Below are 19,701 nucleotides of genomic sequence, written 5' to 3' on the forward strand. Positions count from 1 at the left end.
TGTAGACTTCAGCTTTCACTCTGAGTGAGTTGGGGAGCCATTGAGGGTTTTGAACAGAGAACTGATGTGTCTACTATGCTTTTTATCACTACTCTGACTGCTGTGTTGAGAATATATTGTAGGTGGACAAAGGTAGAAGCAGGGAGACCACTTAGGCTCTTTCAGTAATCGAGGCAAAAGATGTGAGGTAGTGAGAGGTAGTGAGAAGTGCGTGGGTTCTGGATATATTTTGAAGGTAGAACCAACAGGATTTGCAAACAGATAGGATATGGAATATGAGAAGGAAGGAAGGAGTGCTCAAGAATGACACCAAGATTTTAGGCCTGGAAAACTGGAAGAGTAGAAAGGCCATGAGCTGAGAGGAGAAAGACTGAAGGTCTAGCAGATTTGGGGATAAGAGGAGAAAGACCAGGAGTAATAAAGTATTAGCTGCTGGTCACATTACTAAGTAAATATTTTGAGATTTTAAGATAGCTCAAATAGCTATCTTAAAAGTAACTCTTTTTTATACCAGTCTATGGTTTTCTTGTGTATATGTTATCAAGTATCTTTTCTAAGATATTTGACTTTATTCAGAATTTCTAATTTTATACTACTCTAACCCAAAATACTCAAGTGTGCCTTTCCGTTTAATCTTCCTATCAGCTAGAATGTTTTTGGTTGTAACAGAAAAACTGATTCTCTGACATAAAAAATAAAGGGAATTGATTGGCTGTTAACTGAAAAGTCCCTAAGGAATTCAGGCCTGAGCAGCTCATGGATGGCTCCAAGGATCTGGCTTCTTTTAGTCTCCTGGCTCTGCCTTCTGGCTCCCCTCCTGGTCCCAGCACTGCTGTCAGCAGCCTCTTGGGCTGCTGTTTTCTTATTCATATTCAGTCTGAAAGAGTGACTTTGTTTCTGCAGGCCCAGCCAAAGTCTTGAGACTGTATTAGACCAGCCCGCCCCTGAACTTTTCGTTGTGGCATAGAGGGTACAACATGGTGACTGGCTTAGCCTAGGACAGAGCCTCTGCTCCTGGAGCTTCGGGGAAACCTGTGCACTCTGGATTTTTAAAAAATTCTATTCTAAGTGGAGAAAAAAGGAGAGAGAAATGGTTGATTTTTAAATTGCTTTTGCATTGTGCAAGCACTATGGTTAACACAGTAAGTATATGATTCCTTTTTAAAGTGGTCAAGTGAGAAGAAAGAAAAGTAAAGTAAAAGTAAAATTGCAGGGGCCGGCCCCGTGGCTTAGTGGTTAAGTGTACGCGCTCCGGTACTGGCGGCCCGGGTTCGGACCCCGGGCGCACACCGACACACCGCTTGTCTGGCCATGCTGAGGTGGCGTCCCACATACAGCAACTAGCAGGATGTGCAGCTATGACGTACAACTGTCTACTGGGGCTTTGGGGAGAAAAAGGGGAAAAAAAAAGGGGGGAGGAGGATTGGCAATAGATGCTGGCTCAGGGCTGGTCTTCCTCAGCAAAAAGAGGAAGATTGGCACGGATGTTAGCTCAGGGCTGATCTTCCTCACACACGCAAAAAAAGTAAAATTGCATTCAGACATTAGTTTGATCAAGATAATTTCTCTTTTTAGATGCCTATTACTATTGCTTCTTGAACATCTGGAACCAGAGGAGCCTTCAGATCCTAATGGAATCTGATAGTCAGGTCCTTCTAGTCAAGAAGCAGTATTTCCCAGCAAGAAGAGCACTATTGGCATTTGGTCGAGACAATTCTTTGTTTTGAGGGATTGTCCCTGCACATTGCATCGCATTTTCTGTTTTGGTCTCTGGTCACTATATGTCCTGTCACACCCCAGTCATAGTCCAACCAAAAAGTCGCCTGCATATTTCCAGATCTTCTTAGAGAAGGACACACTTGCAAAAATTTTGACTGTTTTTGAAAGGGTCTTCTTTCATATTGAGGGCATAAGTACAGATACATTTTGATTTGATTTCCTGAGTGAAATATAGGTTTGTTTTTTGTTATTGTCTTTTTTTTGGCTGAGGAATATTGGCCATGAGCTAACATCTGTGCCCATCTTTCTCTACGTTATATGTGGCACACTACCACAGAATGCCTTGATAAGCAGTGCATAGGTCCGCACCTGGGATCTGAATCCTCGAACTCCGGGCTGCTGAAGTGGAGCCCGCAAATTTAACCACTACGCCACTGGGCTGGCCTCTGTATTTTGTTATTTTTGAAGTTCTGCTTTGATTTTTTTTCTAGTTCTAGAAGTTAGATATAGTCTCCTTAAAGAGTGGTTTTGAGTTAAAGTTTTGGCCACAGAGATTTACTCAATTAACCCAGAAAGTCTTCAGTTAAATATAGTATTGCTTAAGGAAAAGAGAAATTTGTGTTTTTTTGTTTTTTTTTTGTTTTTTTTATGAGGGAGATCAGCCCTGAGCTACCATCCGTGCTAATCCTCCTCTTTTTGCTGAGGAAGACCAGCTCTGAGCTAACATCTATTGCCAGTCCTCCTTTTTTTCTTCCCCAAAGCCCCAGTAGATAGTTGTATGTCATAGTTGCACATCCTTCTAGTTGCTGTATGTGGGACGCGGCCTCAGCATGGCTGGAGAAGCGGTACGTCGGTGCGCGCCCGGGATCCGAACCCCGGGCCGCCAGTAGCGGAGCGTGTGCACTTAACCACTAAGCCACCGGGCTGGCCCGAGAAATTTGTTTTGATAGCCAAATTTTGGTACTCTTTCAAGCATTTTGACTTGGGTCACATAGGTTAGAATGTGTCCAACCAATCTTGAACAAATTTCTAACTTTGATAGGTTAAAATTTTGGGTAAGAGTGAAATTGAAATGTACTGAGTCTAGAAGAATTCATTCCTAAAGTCAGAATCTTAGAATACTCTCTGAATATATATTTTAACACACTGTATAAGCATTTAGGAAATGTTAGACATATTGTTGGTTCCTCTGTGGTGAAGTGAATATATATAAAAATATATGTGTGATGCGTGTGTATAGTCAATCTGTTACTCTCTGAGATCTATTTTCTGAGAGTATTTGTATCAATCAGGGCCTAGCCAGGAAAGGGAAAACCACACTGGTTATTTGAACAGAGAGAATTTAGTATAGGGAATTGACTACAGAGGTATTAGAGGATTGGAAAAGCTAGAAGAACACTGGGATTAAGCAGAAATAGTGATTGTGGGAAGCAGATACCACCGCTAAGAAGTGGAGGTTTCAGAACCTAGAAGCTTTGAGAAAGTGTGGCCCAGCCCTCTGTGGAGGGAACTCAGAGCTTGGCTACTGCCGGCGCCTAAGTGCTCAGAGCAGGAGTCTCGAGGAGCTGGCATGGCACTCAGACCCCGAGGTGTAGGCACCACTGGGTCTGAATGGGGGCCATGGGACTGGTTCAGGGAGTGTGGAAGGAAGCTGGGAACTGGAACCTACTGCTGCTGGCGGGGCAAAGGGTGTTGTTCAGGTAACCCTGAGGACAGGAACAGCAAACAACATCAGGAAGAAGGAAGTCCCTCTCCCCTCCACCAGCTTTCTCTAGTTCCCCTGTTGGCAAAACAGGGAGCCAGCTGGTGAAAGACATGTTGTTAGCAGTATCCCAGCTTAGCGTCACAAAGCAGAGTATTTAATTAGTTTTTTTCCTCTGAAAAGCAGTAGTGTAATAAGGGGCACAGAAATTTCTGTTTTTTCTCATTACCTACCAGCTCCTGACTATGCAATAATGAGTGAAATTTGGGCTTTTCAGCAGCAGACTTGCCACTTACTGGTTGTGTGAACTTGGGCAACTTTCTTAACTTTGCTGAGCTTTACTTTTTCCTTGCAAAGTTGGTGAAGATCAAATAAAATCGTATGTGGCTTAATAAAAAATAACTTCCTGTTTCCCTTTTGATGTACTTATTCGTGTAACTTACTGGATAAAACACTGCATTTGGGGTTAGAAGACCTGAGTTTTAGTTTGTCTTTCAAGTTACTGAGTATATGAAATTCAGCAAGTTGTTGAAGCTCCCTGAACGTGTCTTTTCTCTGTAAAAGAAGGAGTAATTTGACTTACTGTAAGGGTCATACAGATGGTATAATGCGTGTAAAACTCATTTGCAAATTATAAAGATGGTGATGTGCTAACATAAAGTTGCCATTAAATGCTGTATATGAGTTTCTCTTATTTAATCTGCACAGAAGACCTAGATCTGTCTTATGCTAGGCCTTGAACTCTTCACTACCACATTATACTGATTTTATCTCTATAAAAATACTGGGGAGAAACACAGACAGTATTGTTTACCATTGCCCAAATACAAGTATAGGAATGACCAAACTCTGTTCCCTCCTAGGCATTTCTGCAACCACTGATTCACTTCACCTACATTTTGGTCGTTTGTGCCTATTCCAGAGGACAGAGAGAAGAATAACATTACAATAATAATAATTGTATTGTTTAATGCAATTAAACAAAAAGCTTTGGAGAAACTAGGTTAGGGAATTTGTAGTACAAAGTTGAATGGTGTTTTGAAAATAGGTTATCTCCTGTTTGTTAAAGTACTTCATAGACCAAGAAGCTTTATTGTGTATCTAATATTGAGGCCCCTAGTGAGGGATATAAAACATATGAGTGCATCAACTATATATGTAATGCCATACTAATTTGCCTTGCCGCTCTGTTCCTGGAAGAATTTATCCTTGTGTTGGGGAGAATAGTATCTTGGCACAAAAGGAAAGTGAATAAATAAGTTTGAATAAATTTTTGAATAAATAAATGAGCATTGGGGAAAGGTGAAGTCTAGTCAGAAAGTAGTTTCAGGGGTGATGATGAAATTAGTGACCTCAAGGTGATGAAGACATGGCAGTTAGGAATGTCTTTATAAAGTGGAACTCCCATCCCTACAATAGGTCAAAATTTAGCTAGCTGGTTGGTTTCTCTTTGCTCCTTTTTCAGACTTTCCAAAAGGCCTCATTGTGTCTCACCCATCACAAGTTCTCACAGCGGGGACTCCAGGGCAGGCTTCTGGTGAGATTCCCCTGCATCACCAAAGATGCACTCACAAAACTATTTATTTAAGCATGTGATTTTCTGAGGGGTTTATGTTTAGATTTGAGTGAGATTGTTTCTTACACTGATATAAAAATAACCGTGAGTGGTGTTGCTCCAGTTCTATGTGTATATCTTAGCTTCAGGATTGATGGGGGTGGAGGTTAGCAATGGAGAAGGAATGGGTGAGTTGCTTGTTAAGGGAAAAGACAATATTCTTATGCTAATCCAAGCTCTGGATAAGGAGCAAAGCAGCCATGCAAACAATGGCTGTGGAGCCAGAAAGTCTGCAAGTCAGTCTAGTCCTTCTCAGAAAGCTTGTCAGACCAGGCGCCTGAGCTGCCTAGGGGGAGGGACCCTGGAAGGGGGGTTCTCCTTACTGCTTTGTGGAATTGGCAGCTGGCCAGCTTGTTGAAAATTCCCAAACCTCACTACTAGAAAGTAAAAATTAAGGGCGGGGGGCTTAACGGGAAAAGGAAAGAATGACTTTAGTCTGTTTTTTCAGCTGACTTCAGCCTTTTCCTGTTTTTTTTTATTCTGCTTGAACTATTTGTCCAGCTTTCTTGCTGTTTGCGAAGCTTTAAGATTTTTTATTTAAAAAGAAATTATTTATATTTTATTGAGTCATTTTGCCTTAGTGTAATATTTTCCTAAAGGAGAAGCTGCAGCAGTCTGTGTATATAGTAAAGGAAAGTAAATTTATTTAGGTACCTATTTGAACTAGTTAATAATAGCTTTTAAATGCCAGCATCATTTTAAAATTCTGATCATGCAGCATTTCAAATGTCTGCGTTTTCTTTTTTTTTTGGTGAGGAAGATTAGCCCTGAGCTAACATCCATTCCCAATCCTCTCTTTTTGCTGAGGAAGATTGGCCCTGGGCTAACATCCATGCCTGTCTTCCTCTACTTTATATGTGGGACGCCTGCCACAACATGGCTTGATAAGCGGTGTATAGGACTGAGCCTGGGATCCAAACCTGCAAATCCCGGGCTGCCAAAGTGGAGTGCGAAAACTTAACCACTACGCCAACGGGCTGGCCCCTGCATTTTCTTATATCTTTAACATTGTGAGATTAGATATTTTTAATTTTAATATAAAAATTCTGATGACTTATTCTAGGAATTTTTTTAATATATTTTATTTTTCAGATGTTAGAGTTATAAAATAGTTTCAGGAATGGTTGCAAAATAAAGTTACTGTTTTGCTATATCATGATTATAGAAACAGTTAATATGATGGGACTAGTAAAGGGAGAGTCATCAGTATTTATATTAATTAACAACAACAACTGACATCTATTATTTATCGAATGTTTAATACTGAGATGCAAGGTCCTAACTCATCTGAGTTAGCAATATTATCCCCATTTTGTGGCTAAGGGAACTGAGACCTAGACAGCTTGAGTAACTTCCCCCAAATTATATAGCAGATTAATACTGGAGCTGATATTTGAAACCAATAGATATCAGAATTCACTGTCTTAAATTTGCCAGGCTGTTATATGAAAAGTTCCTTTACCTAGAACACAAAACTGATGTCATCTTCATGGAATCCATACTCTGAAAGGACAGATGTAACAGTGTATAGTGTAGAGCTACGGACAGTCTTTCCCCCACAAAAAATGAGCCTTACTTGTTGAGATAATTCAAAAACAAAGAGCATACTTTTGTTTACCCCTTTGAAAGAAAAATATTAGCTGTATTATCCAGTTAGTTCTTTAGGCATTGTGACTGTTTTATACTTTTATTATTGTACTCTGCCTTGACTGTGCTTTCCAGATTTTGTCTTTTGGTTGACTGTGCAATAACTTACAGTGATTAGGCTTTTTTTATTTCAGCAAATTTTTCATAATGACTGTGTTATATCAATGAATGTTATCTATTGCTGCCCAACAAATTATCCCAAAACTTAGCAGGTTAAAACAACCAACATTTATCATCTCATACATTTTCTAAGGGTCAGGAATCCACTAGGAGCTTAGCTAGATGGTTCTAGGTTAGAGTCTCAAGAGCTGTGGTTAAGAGGTCTGTGAAGCTGCAGTCACCTGAAAGCTTCCCTCGGGGTGACGGATCCGTGTCCAGGGTGGCTCACTCACACGGCTTTTGGCAGGAGGCCTCGGTTCCCTACCACCTGGGCCTCTGTATGGCTGCTCGAGTGTCCTTGTGACATGGCAGCTAGCTTCCCTCAGAGTGAGTGTTTTAAGACAAAGCAAAGAGAAATCTGAAGTACCTTTTATGATCTAGTCTCAGAAGTCACACTCTCTTTCCATTTTATTTTATTTCTTAGAAGTGAGTCATTTAATTAGCAATAATCACGCCTCAGATAAACTTCAGCTACAGTACTGCCACTGCACAAAGCTAGAAGTGAGTCATTTAGTCCAGTCATAAGGCCACCACAATGGTCTTTTGGTAGATTTTTTTTTTAGCTGTAAAAACGTATCACTTGTGAATAGTAGTTTACATTCCAGCTGTGGTAATGTATTACACTACATTAATATTGTACATGGTAGATCCTGGACCATACACTTATTTTATCAGTGAATGCCAAATAAAAACATGTGGTGTTAATGGTTTTATTAATCCAATTTTTAAGTGAATGTTGGTGTTCTGGGGCCATCTTCTCTTTTCGTTATTAGAAGGCCATCTGATATAGAGCCATAGAAATATTTCTGTGCTGTTGACATAACAGATTTATATCTTCAGTCCCAAATGTTTCCTTTAAGATTCAGAACCAAATGCCTATTAGACCTTCCCTTTGGGTAATCACGAATGTCTAAAATTGAACCCTTGATCTCTTCTCTTCACTACTTTCAAAATCCACTTACGCCCGTTTCGATAATTACTCACGCCGCAAGTGTAGGGATCTTCTTTAACGCCTCCCTCTCCCTTACCCATCTAATCCATTACCAAGCCCTGTTGAGTCTATTTGTGAAGTGTATCTTGAATCCATCTACTGCACCACCACCTCCCTAGTCTTAACCACCATTGTCCCTCTGCTAAACTACTGCGATATCTTTCTCATTGGTCTGTTTGCTTCTGCTTTTGGCCCCTGCAGCCCATTACGTAGAAACCAGATAATTGCCTTCCCATCCCACTTAGACTTAAATCCCAAATCCTTCATATGATCTTGCCTGACCTGGTCCTTGTCTTTTCTGTCTCTTCAACCTCATCTCCCAAAACGCTACCCCTTATTCTCAACATTTCAGAAACAGTGTTCTTTCCTTGCTCTTCTCTGCTTCAGGATCTTTGCACAGGCTGTTCCTTATGCCTAGGACTCCCCCCTGCCACCTTCTTTACCTAGCTAACTCTTATTCTTCAGATCTCAACTTAAACGTCGCTTGTCAGCATTGCTTCCCTTAACTTCTCCATCTGGATTAAATTAGGTCACTATCCCACCTTCCTCTAGGACCCAGCACTTTTCTTTCTTTGCATTTACCACAAGTAAGTTCAGCAGTTACTTATCATGACATATCATTTGAATTGTCTTGTTCGATGTCTGAATATCTTAATACTCTGTGAAGGCTGGGTTCGTTTTGCTCTTATCCCTTTATTCTCTAATACAGAATCACACATATAATAGGCACTTAATAAATATTTAGGAAATAAATTAATATTCAGTGGCAAGAACACTGTTCACGCAGGACTTCAGGGTTGGAAGGAATCTGATGAATCATTTAATTAGTCTGGGCTGATTTCCGTCATGCCTGTCGTGTCCACGACAAAGGTGTGTTCACACTTCGTTCCTTTGATACCCTGTGAGCAAAGACCAACCTGGTTCTTTCAGTTGTATCTCTAGCGTAGTCGTTTCTCTATCCTTTGTATTCATGTCATTCTTCTCTAAAGTGTTTAATAAGAGGCCTGACCAGGTGGAATAAAGTAAGATGGTTACCCTCTTTGATTATAGCAGTGTGCTTCTATCAATGCTTGATGAAATTGCCTTTATGTCTTAGCGATTGTCGTAAGTGCTGATGCATACTGAGCTTGTATCAGCTAAAACCTAACATTTTTCTATTAAAGATTAGGGGTTTCTATTCTTAGATTACAAATGAGGCTCTTGAAGCCATTTTACCTTTAGCCTTCCCTTGGCTGATAGCTGTTCTCCATACAAGTTATTGCAGGTATTTTAGTCTATAAAAATTTCTTGCAGATGGGATTGTCATGGATAGCACCTGTTACTTCCTGTGCAAGGTTGGCAAGTGTTATAAACGTGTGTGTTGGAGGGGGGACTTTTATTGAGCACCTGCTCTGTATTAGGCTCTCCTAAATACTTACAATGTATAGTTTACGTTATATAATATACATAAAATATCCAGCAGGGCAGTATAGGGTAGCACTTAACACATGGACTCTGGAATCAGCTCTCCTTGATTAGAATTATAGCTCTGCCACTTAACCAGCTGTATGATCTTTGATAAATTCTTTAAACTCTACTTGCCTCGATTTTCTCATCTGTAAAATTAAAATAATTGTACCTATCTTATAAGGTGGTTGTGATGATTAGATAAATTAATATTAATATATTCAAAGCATTTATAAATGTGCTGGTGCCATAGTTAGAGGTAAATATGTATTAGCTGTTATGTCATTTAGTTCCCAAAATAATTGTGATTTAATAATATAATTCTAGTTTTACAGATGAGGAAACTCATCCAGAGAGGTTAGATTACTTATTTAAGGCAGATCCAGGATTTGAACTTGTGTCCAGGGTAGCAGAGTCACAGATGTTATGAGGAAGGAATCACACATATATATTCCTTTTCCACTGAAAGGAACTGTGAGTGTGGCAGGTGCTTAGAGAGTCTCATCGACTGCTCTGCAGGATGCCTTGGTTGTACCTCTAATGAGACAAGCCCACATATTGGCTTTAAATAAACTGATGAAGAAACAGTGACGCTGTAAGATGGAACCAGTCACAGCAATCAGTTTCCTGCCCAAGACTGAGCTCCTTGAAGCAGAAACTCGCATACTCATATTGGTATTTCTAGCACTGATTCTACACTGATGTGTAATATGTACTTATAAAACGCTGTTGGTGAGTGAGTGAGTGAATGAATAAATGAGTCAAAAGTGTAGAGAGGGGCCGAGAGCTAGTAAGGGAGGCAGAAACGATGCCAGGTTTTTGGCACAGGTGACTGGAGAGATGAGCCACCTTTCTCTGTGACAGCAAATGGAGGAGGAGGAGGCAGGGCTAGGGGAGTGAGAAGGAAAGTAAATGAGTCTGATGTAGACAGATGGAGTGTAATGCTAGTGAAGATATTTAATAGGCAGACAGAAGTAAGGAGAGAGATCAGAGTTGGAAATATACTGGAAACTTCTTTTGAATTTGAAACCTGGAACAGGTATCCCTAGAATCACAATTGTTTAATTTCAGAAAGTGAGTTTTCCCAAGAAATGCAGTTAAGTCACATTACAGATTTTATTCTGTAATTATTTTACAGATTTACTTTAGATTTTACTCTCTCAGCATTATGTAGATAAGAAGCAATTTAATTTAATAGTGGAGAAGTGAGAAATTGTGGAGATTTTAGAACTAAGCCATCTATAAAATGTATAATATAAATGACATGTCACTGTAAACCATATTTCCTCGATACTGTAAATGCCTTTTGAGAGCTTGTTAAAGTGAAAAATTCTTAGATAAAATAGAAAGCTCGGGTTATTTATGGTAGAAATCATGCGGGGGGGGGTGATTGTGTCATAAATAAAATCTTTTTCATTCAGGATAGTTCAGGCTGAAGTCAATAAAATCAAATTGCCTGAATGGGAGGAAAAGCAGAATTATAGTCATCTTTGTACAAACTAGCCTTTTTTTTTTTTTGTGAGGAAGATCGGCCCTGAGCTAACATCTCCCAATCCTCCTCTTTTTGCTGAGGAAGATTGGCCCTGGGCTAACATCCATGCCCATCTTCTTCCACTTTATATGGGATGCCGCCACAGCATGGCTTGACAAGCAGTGCATCACTGCGCACCCGGGATCCCACCTGGTGAGCCACAGGCCGCTGTAGCGTAGTGCACGCACTTAACCACTTGCACCACCGGGCCAGCCCCCCAAACTAGCCTTTTTCTCTGTTACCTATTTAACTATTTTATAATTGCCAAATCTTAATTGGAGAGGGTATGTTTCATGTCATCCATATTAAAAGCTCAATTTTATCCTAATGAAGTCAGATTTGCAATATTTTAGGAAAATAATTTTATTTAAGATGTATTTCTATTATTTTTGCTTTAATGATGAAGCACACTGTATTTAAATATGTGTGATTTTCTAGGTAGGCTTTCTCTTCTAGCTATAGAATAAATTATTTATTAGAAAGGTTCAAGGTTTTTTTATCACAGCTACTAGAATTTTGAAAGATTATTAATGAATAGCTTAGTATTTTGTATGCAGCTTTTCCTGCTTTCTTAATATATTTAGAAATTTTATTTAGAAAAAAAATTTTTTTTCGTGAGGAAGATTAGCCCTGAGCTAACATCCGATGCCAATCCTCCTCTTTTTGCTGAGGAAGATTGGTCCTGAGCTAACATCCGTGCCCATCTTCCTCTACTTTATATGGGACGCCGCCACATCGTGGCTTGACAAGCGGTGCGTTGGTGTGCGCCTGGGATTCGAACCTGCGAACCCCAGGCTGCCGAAGCGGAGCGCGCACACTTAACCACTGCGCCACCGGGCCAGCCCCTAGAAAAATTCTTCATGGTAACAAAATAACTTAATTATTTTAGAGCAGCCAGAAAAGACTATTAGGATTATTTAGTGTACTTGTCTTGTTTTACGTGTGGTTACTTTAAGGTTAGGAGAGGTGGCAACCTATTACTAAATTATTTTAAGCTTTTGAATTACAGTGCCTTTTTTTTTTATCTTTCAGGAGAAAGCAGTGGAAGTTGGAGTCATTGTCAAGTGATTGAGACCTTGTACAAGGAAATCTCGTTGAATGAAAATCATTTAAATTAGTGACGTAACAAGACCAATTATTAAAGGTGACAGTGTACAGAAAACATTAGAATTGAACAATGACTCAGCTGTATATTTACATCAGATTATTGGGAGCCTATCTGTTCATCATTTCTCTTGTTCAAGGTAAGTCAGTGTTCATTTCAGCAATCTTATCATCTTTTTTAGTAATTTATTTCTGTATATAAAAAAGCACTTGTTCTTGCAGCTGCTGTTTCGGCTCCTGTCCCTTTTTGAACAGTTAGGCCCAGTATGCCAGTGTGGCTTTTAAGTGAAGAAGCAAAGAACAAACACATGCCAAATAATTTTTTAACTTGACTGGGATAGAAACATTTTCAAGTATTTGTTAAGTCTCAGTCTCTCTGAACCTGTTCTCCTATCCATAACATAGGCATTATGATATGCAAAATTAGGTCTTGTGAGGATTAAATGAGATAAAGTATAAAGTAAAGTACCTGACCTAGTGCCTAAGACACAGGGTAATAGGTACTTAGTTTTAAAATTTCTATCTCCTTTAAAATACTTAAATAAGGAATAAATGTAAATAATTTTTTAAAAATCATTTTATTGTCGTTAAAAGGCTTCAGAAAGATAAATGGCACTTGTGTGTGCTGAATACTAAAATTTCTTCATAGAGTACTCAAAATTTTATTTATGACCAGTATTGTAATTTTACTATTCTGTGTTCACAGCTTGGAACTCCCAAACAGGAAGTTATTGTGATAACTCTTAGGATCAGATGGGCTGTATTTCCACATAAACTTTTTCCTGTATGGTTTGATTAGGAGATATATTTCTCTGATAAAGAGCAAAGTTTGTCACATTTTTTTTCAAAAGTATAGTTTGATAGTTGCTTCAAATGATAAGATAAAAATATTTGCCCTTAGAAGAAATAAAGCCATTGTAGATAAAATGTTATTTCTTAGAGATTACTAAAAAGGATTGCAGAGTGGTATTAGTGGAAATAACTTTTGACTTTAGCTACAACTTTATCTTGAATTGTGTCTTGGGAAAGTAAATTTCTCTGTATCTTTGTTTCCTAGTTATAAAATAGAAATAATGATAGTAATTTTTTGAGCATCAAACGTTATGATATAGATTTAAGTGCTTTATATTGAGATAAAGTTATTCAAGTTGGAACAGAAGAAGGAGTGATCTGTACTAACATCTAATAGATATTTAGTCTTTGTTTTTGACTTGGTCACAAATTTTAAAAATGTATTTTGGCTTTAAGTAACTGATTACTCAACAAACAGTGAGAAAATGAAGATTTATTTTTTCCATAGATGGTAGATGTTTGCTGGTGTTCATTCAGTGGTTGAGTAGGGTCAAGATTGACATCTCTGTAATTTCCTTGGCTTTTCCAGCATGGTTACAAAGTAGCGATTATCTGCCTTGGAGGAAGGAAGAATGGGGAAAGGATCAGCACTGGCCTCAACTGGACCTTATATTGAGAAAGCAAAAGTGTCCCTAGAAACTAACCCCCTGCCAGCAGATTATATCTTGTTTTATTGGGTAAACTGAGACAGTTGCTAGGTCTACTAGAAAACTAGGAGATAGGATTATCACAGTTGGCTTGCATTAATCTAAATCTATTGCCGAGGGCTGGACACATCGTCCCCCCCAGACAAAATCAGAGTTCGGTTAGCTAGGAAGGTGGGGAAAATAGATATCCATTGGGCAACTACAAGTGTCTGGAATAGATTTATCTCTCCTATCAGTTAAGATGTTTTCAGCTACAAGTAAAAAAAAAAAACCTCAATTCAAAATAGCTTAAAGAATAAGGAAAATGTAATCTCATACAACAAGAAGTCTGAAGGTAGGGGGCCTCCAGTTAGTTAATTCCTTGGGTCATCAAGTTCTTTCTCTATTTCAACTGTGCTGTCCTTCACATATCCATCTAGCCATAGGTTAACTCACTTTGCCGCCACAATGTGGCTGCTGAGGAGCCAGAGATCACAGGCGGATGTGGCAACTTCGAGTTGACAACATTCAGTGGAAGAAGAGGGATGGATGTCTCTTGTGTTTCTTTTTAATTAGTAAAGAAATCTTTCCCCAGGCATCTCCTCTGGACATCTCCCCTCTCCCCACTAACAGATTTCCTTCTAATTTTATTGGCCAGAATTTATTATATGCTCTTGTGTGAACAATGGCAAGGGGAATGGAACTAAAATTGTTGGATTAGACAAACAATGGTCTCTACTAAGGGTAGGGCTGTGCTTCCCTGAATCACATGGAGGGAGAGGCAAAGACATAAACAAAGGAAACGGGGTGTGTGTGTGTGTTGCCAGCAAGGTAAAGGGGAGGAGGCCGGCCCAGTGGTGCAAGCAGTTAAGTGTGTGCGCTCTGCTTCAGCGGCCCGGGGTTCGTGGGTTCGGATCCCAGGCAAGCACCGAGGCACCGCTTGTCCCACCATGCTGTAGCGGCATCCTGTATGAAGTAGAGGACGATGGGCACAGATGTTAGCTCAGGGCCTATCTTCCTCGGCAAAAAAAAAAAAAAAAAAAGGATCAGCATCACGTTAGCCCAGGGCTGATCTCCCTCACACACACGCACACACACACACACACACACACAAAGGTAAAGAGGAGAACAACTAACAGTATCTGATACAGGGCACCACAGTTGTCTACCTAACATCATACATAGCCTTTCTTACATGCATGTACTAAAAGTCCTCATGTTGATATGAAATATTCAGTTCCTCCTCAAAGGGGTGTGGAATGCAGAGTTTCATCTACTTAGTGCGCTCAGCTACTAATCCAGGACTTCTGGGTTGTGTGTAGCCTTCTCCCTCAGGTCTAGATGTGCCTCTTCATGAAGCAGCAATGTATGGCTAAAAGAGAAATTATTGATGCCCAACACACCCAATATTCAGTGATGAAGCAAAAATAGGATAAGTACTATATGAACTCCCATTCAGAGGAAGGAAGACTTGGAAACAGCCTTCAGTAGTCACTGCTCTATAGCACATAGATTAAGGAAAACTACGTTACTAATTACCTTCTATGTGCAGTGATATCCCATTGGTCTCTCTAGCTCTCCTGCCTTTTGCCTTATGATTCCTATTGTAGACCTTCTGTCTTCAGAATGAGGGAGGGGGAGTTCCTTTGCTTTATACAAAGGAAGCAAACAGATTACTGGAAAAGTAGGAAAAATTATTTAGCCAGGAATAAAAATCTAGTAAAATCATTGATGCCAGACATTGCCATTAATGACAAGGGAACATGGTGTAAATGTGCCTATATATAGTCACTTGTATCTTTCAGCCATTTGTTTCTGTATTTATATATATTTGTGTGTTTTTCTGAGTTACTGCACTTGAGTATGTAAGCTATTAAATATTTTTGTGTGTGTGTTTGTTTTGAAATATAATCTATAGCCCCAGCCCACCCCAGGCCTTCTAATTTTGTGCTTTGTAAACACAAGACTTGTGGGTAGAAAGAGATTAGCATGTTCTAGGAACTGACAGAAGGCCAGTGTACCTGAGCCTGGTGGAGGGGAGTTGATGCTGAAGAGGTACACAGGGTCCACAGCCTGCTGGGCCTCACTCAGTAGGCATGAAGGAGGTTGGAGGTTGGATTTTCTTCTAAGTGCATGTGAAGTCATTAATTGGTTTTAAGCAGGGGAATGACAGGATCAGATTTGTGTTTATAAGATAACTCTGGCTGCTATGTAGGAAATGGATTGGAGGGGCCAAGAACAGAAGTAGGGAGATGAGTGTGGAGATTCTTATCTTGGAAGTGGCATGATATGATGAGCCCCAGTAATAGCAGTGGAGTTGGAGAAAAATGGAAAAATTGGAGGTATATTTTGGAGGTTGAGCCAAAAGACTTGGGGAGGACCAGGTTTGTGGAGAAAGATCAGGAGTTCCATTTTGGACAAGTTAATTTTGAAATACTCAAGTCCAAGCTGGAGGGATAAATCTAGAAACCATCAACAAAGAGATTTGTTTAAACCATGGGAGTGGGTGCTGTTACCTAGGGAGAGAGTGCAGAGAGGCTGTTGCCAGGTATTTTTCTTTGCATCCCTGCCTCTGCTTAGTGACATCTTAAAACTTTAAGATGTAACTCAGATTTCATTGCTTTTGACAGCCTAGAATGAGTTTATGTTATGGGCTCCTTCCTTTGTTTACGTAACACCTTTGTATTATATCACTTTTCACATTGTGTTTATTTATATGCTTATTCCCCCAGCCCCCTTTGCCTCCTTCCAAGTTTCTCAAGGACCAGATCAGTTTCCAGCATTCAGTAACTTACTGCACATAGTTGGCCTCTAATTAGTGCTTTGTTAAATAAATATTTGAGATAATATAAACCCCAGGCACAAATTATTGTAATTAAGTTTTTTATCTCCTAAATTCAGTGTTCTAGCTAGAAGTTAGGTGTTTTAACCATCATATAACTTTGAGTTTGCCAGCTATCAGTAATCCTTGTGTGATCTTTGTTATGTAATATCTTCATTTATACACTATTTTATTTTTAATTAAGCCTTCATTTTATAGTCATTTCATCCATATATAACCTCTTGACTTGAATTGGGTAGGAATTATCACCATCTTTTGTAGATAGAGAACTGAAGTTGAGAGAGTAACTTATCCTGGACACATTTGGGACTTGAACCCTTTGCTTCTCACTGTTATTTGTACCACACTATACTGCTCTGTATGTATCATTAGATTTTTGAAAAATCAATTGCATCTGATTTATTATTTAGCATTTGTTCTCCATAGTTAAATTGATGCTTCCTTCTCTTATTGTAATAGGATTTTAAAGCTGGATAAGAGACCTCAGATGTCCTCTAGTCCTGAGGTCTTACTGAGTAAATGAGGCCTGGAGAAGTGATGTAGCTTGTCCACAGTCATCCAGCTAGCTGAACTGTGGTAGCACAGAGTAGACCAGAATCCAGGTCGCCTCCTTTTTAGCCCAGTGGATTTCTTCTCTTCCTGCTCCCTCCTTTTTACAGTTGATGTTCTTAACATAAATGAGGTCTTGTAGTTTTGTAGCAACTTAGAGAATTAAGTGAAGATTATTAAAATTCAAGGCATGGAATCACTAAAACTTATTTAGCAGCATGGTTTTTTCCTGTTGTCAGTGTGTGTATATGTGTTATTTTTTTTTTCCTCTTTTCAATGGTTCATCTCACCAATATGGCTAAATTTACAGTCAAGTCCACATCATGCCTTGAACCACTTATTTAACATTTATAATGAAATACACACACAATTCTCTTAATATTTCATACCTGTTTGGCTCTACTTTCATTCCCTGGAGATCAAGCCTACAAAGAGTAGCCTAGCCAATTCCAGCTGATTCAGAGGGAAGAAGGAATTACTAATTTCAGCTGATTCAGAGGGAGGAAGGAATTATTAAAACGTTTTTTTAGTTCTGCTCTGCCTTCAGCCTGTAGATCCAGTACCAAATATGACAGTATCTGTCATTTGAGGCTACTAGACTCTAATGCAAGAACACAGTTCTATTTCCATAAGCTAACTACTGCGCTACAGTAACCTTCAGGTTTTGGCAGCATAGTCTGAATTTGAACCAAGGACCTTGAGATAAAGGGCACCAGATAATATGATTAGTCCTCATGCTCTCACAATTCCCTTACTTAAGCAATTCAAGTCCAAAGTAAGATGGTTAGTAACCCCACTTCCACATAGAGGCACAAATAGAGGACTTATTTTTTTAAGCTAGTCACGAGTTTTGAACCAAACAGTTTAAGAAAAGAACCATAATTTGTCTATTTTTTAATGATTGGAAACAATCTCAGCCTTCCCTGAAATCACGTCCTGTTTTGTACCTTTCTTACACGTGTGACCATGTTCTGCCTTGTGCCACTCTTGTTTGTCTTTCGCGAGTGCAAAAGTTGTGACAGTCATCTCCATATTTCCCACAATACCTATGACAGTTGTCTGTTCATAATGGTTATTAATAAAGATTAATTGTATGAATGAAATGTATTTTTAATAAAAGAAACATGTTAGCTGCAATTACTGTGATAAGAAAAGCTTAGAAACTTCTCATTGAAAATCGAAATGAAAGAATTAGCTTTTCAGAAATGGCTTATTTACAAATTTCATATTTGAATACAGGGCAGAATCTAGACAGTATGCTCCACGGTACTGGGATGAAATCAGACTCAGACCAGAAAAAGTCAGAAAATGGAGTAACTGTAGCACCAGAGGATACCTTACCTTTTTTAAAGTGCTATTGCTCAGGACACTGCCCGGATGATGCTATTAATAACACATGCATGTAAGTATCTTATGCAGTCCTTCTTAAAATTCTGAGAATAGGGTTGCATTTAGTGCTATTTTAAGAATTGTTTTCATTGTCTAAGTTTTTGGTTTTTTTCTTGAACTTTATATGGTCTCTTTCTACGGGGCCAAAAAGTTTCTTGTTCTGTATATAGGAACATTTATTACTATTAAGTGATTGATGGTTACTTTCTTAGAGTAACATTGTAATATAACTTTTTAAAGGAGATAAAAGGAATCTGGTATTTGTCTAACATCTTAAGTTAATTTAATGATCTTTTTATCATAAAGTTATTGATACTCATTATAGAAAACTTAGAGATTACCAAAAGGACCATGAAAATTCACCCAAAACGTTATAATTCTAAATTGATTGAAATAATTTACACATGTATAAGAATGATATTGTGATGTTTAATTAATTTTGTTATTTTCTTACAAGTGAACTCCCCAATCCAAATCTGATTTACATAACCGTTTTAATTTTCCTACTTAATTTTATGTTAGCTATTCAACACATAAATTCTATTCCATATCCTTTGGGGACATTGAAGAATTGGCTTACTAGCCAAAAAACATTCCCTGAACAGCTCAATCTTATCAATCAGTTAATTATCTCCCTGTTATAAAAGTAATACTGTCTTGTTTTGTACTTTTCTAATAAGTGTATGCTCTTTGAAGTGACCAGATATAAAGCAAAAAAGTATTGGACTTGCCCGATGGCTTAGCGGTTAAGTGCACACATTCTGCTGCGGCGGCCCGGGGTTCGCAGGTTCAGATCCCGGGCGTGCACCAGTGCACCGCTGGTCAGCCGTGCTGTGGCGGCGTCCCATGTAAAGTAAAGGAAGATGGGCATGGATGTTAGCTCAGGGCCAGTCTTCCTCAGCAAAAAGAAGAAGATTGGCATCAGATGTTAGCTCAGGGCTAATCTTCCTCATCAAAAAAAAAAAAGTATTATACATGTAAAACTTTGAAATTATATGATGGTTCATCACGTCTTAGCTTTGTTGTTTGTCCTCTGGTGTGGCTGACTTTATTGTGACAGACTGGGTGATCTTTTGTAGGGGAGTGCTCCCCACTATGTCACCAAGTGATTTCTTGCCAAACTTCTTGTCTGTAGGGCATGCCTGATATGTGTGGGCTGTTTGTTGGTGGCTTAGCAACCCAGAGTAAAACTGAGTCATCAGTTTTAGCAGAATTTCGCCCCACACTTAACATTTTCTCTTTACAGAAAATGATTAGTTCTGCAAGATTGTTTTAAGTAGAAGCAATACACTTACTGATATGAATGAGTAGGAACACCAAAAAAGCTCTCAGAAGTTTCTTCCTATCCATTAAAGTCTAAATGAATGTATTAGGGGAAAACTCCAGCATACTAATACTAAAATGATAAAATTTCATTAAATACAAATACATTTATGTCAGTGTCTTGAAAATTTAGCTTTTTAAAAGTTCTCCTTTTTTTGCTGTCACGTTCAGTAAAAAGTGCCTTTCAGGATCTTTGTCTGTTCTTC

The 19,701-nt window shown here is 38.9% G+C and overlaps 1 protein-coding gene across 7 annotated transcripts in view; it reads left to right on the forward strand.

The window, feature by feature from the left end:
* BMPR1A (bone morphogenetic protein receptor type 1A) overlaps window positions 1–19,701 on the forward strand; it is a 152,043-nt gene that overhangs the window by 99,873 nt on the left and 32,469 nt on the right. For 5 of the 7 annotated variants that reach the window (XM_087431807.1, XM_087431803.1, XM_087431810.1 and 2 more), the window contains 2 exons: window positions 11,843–12,054; window positions 18,023–18,185. In XM_087431807.1, coding sequence (XP_087287933.1) covers window positions 11,988–12,054; window positions 18,023–18,185 — 230 coding nt within the window. In that variant the 5' untranslated portion in view covers window positions 11,843–11,987. Of the gene's footprint in view, window positions 1–1,124; window positions 1,143–4,886; window positions 4,959–11,842; window positions 12,055–18,022; window positions 18,186–19,701 lie in introns of those variants that run through there. The other 2 variants (XM_087431806.1, XM_087431808.1) reach the window with 2 other exon arrangements.

Source organism: Ceratotherium simum, chromosome 6 (genome assembly GCF_057802395.1).
Source record: "Ceratotherium simum simum isolate JZ-2026a chromosome 6, ASM5780239v1, whole genome shotgun sequence".
In the NCBI taxonomy this organism is placed as follows: Eukaryota; Metazoa; Chordata; class Mammalia; order Perissodactyla; family Rhinocerotidae; genus Ceratotherium; species Ceratotherium simum.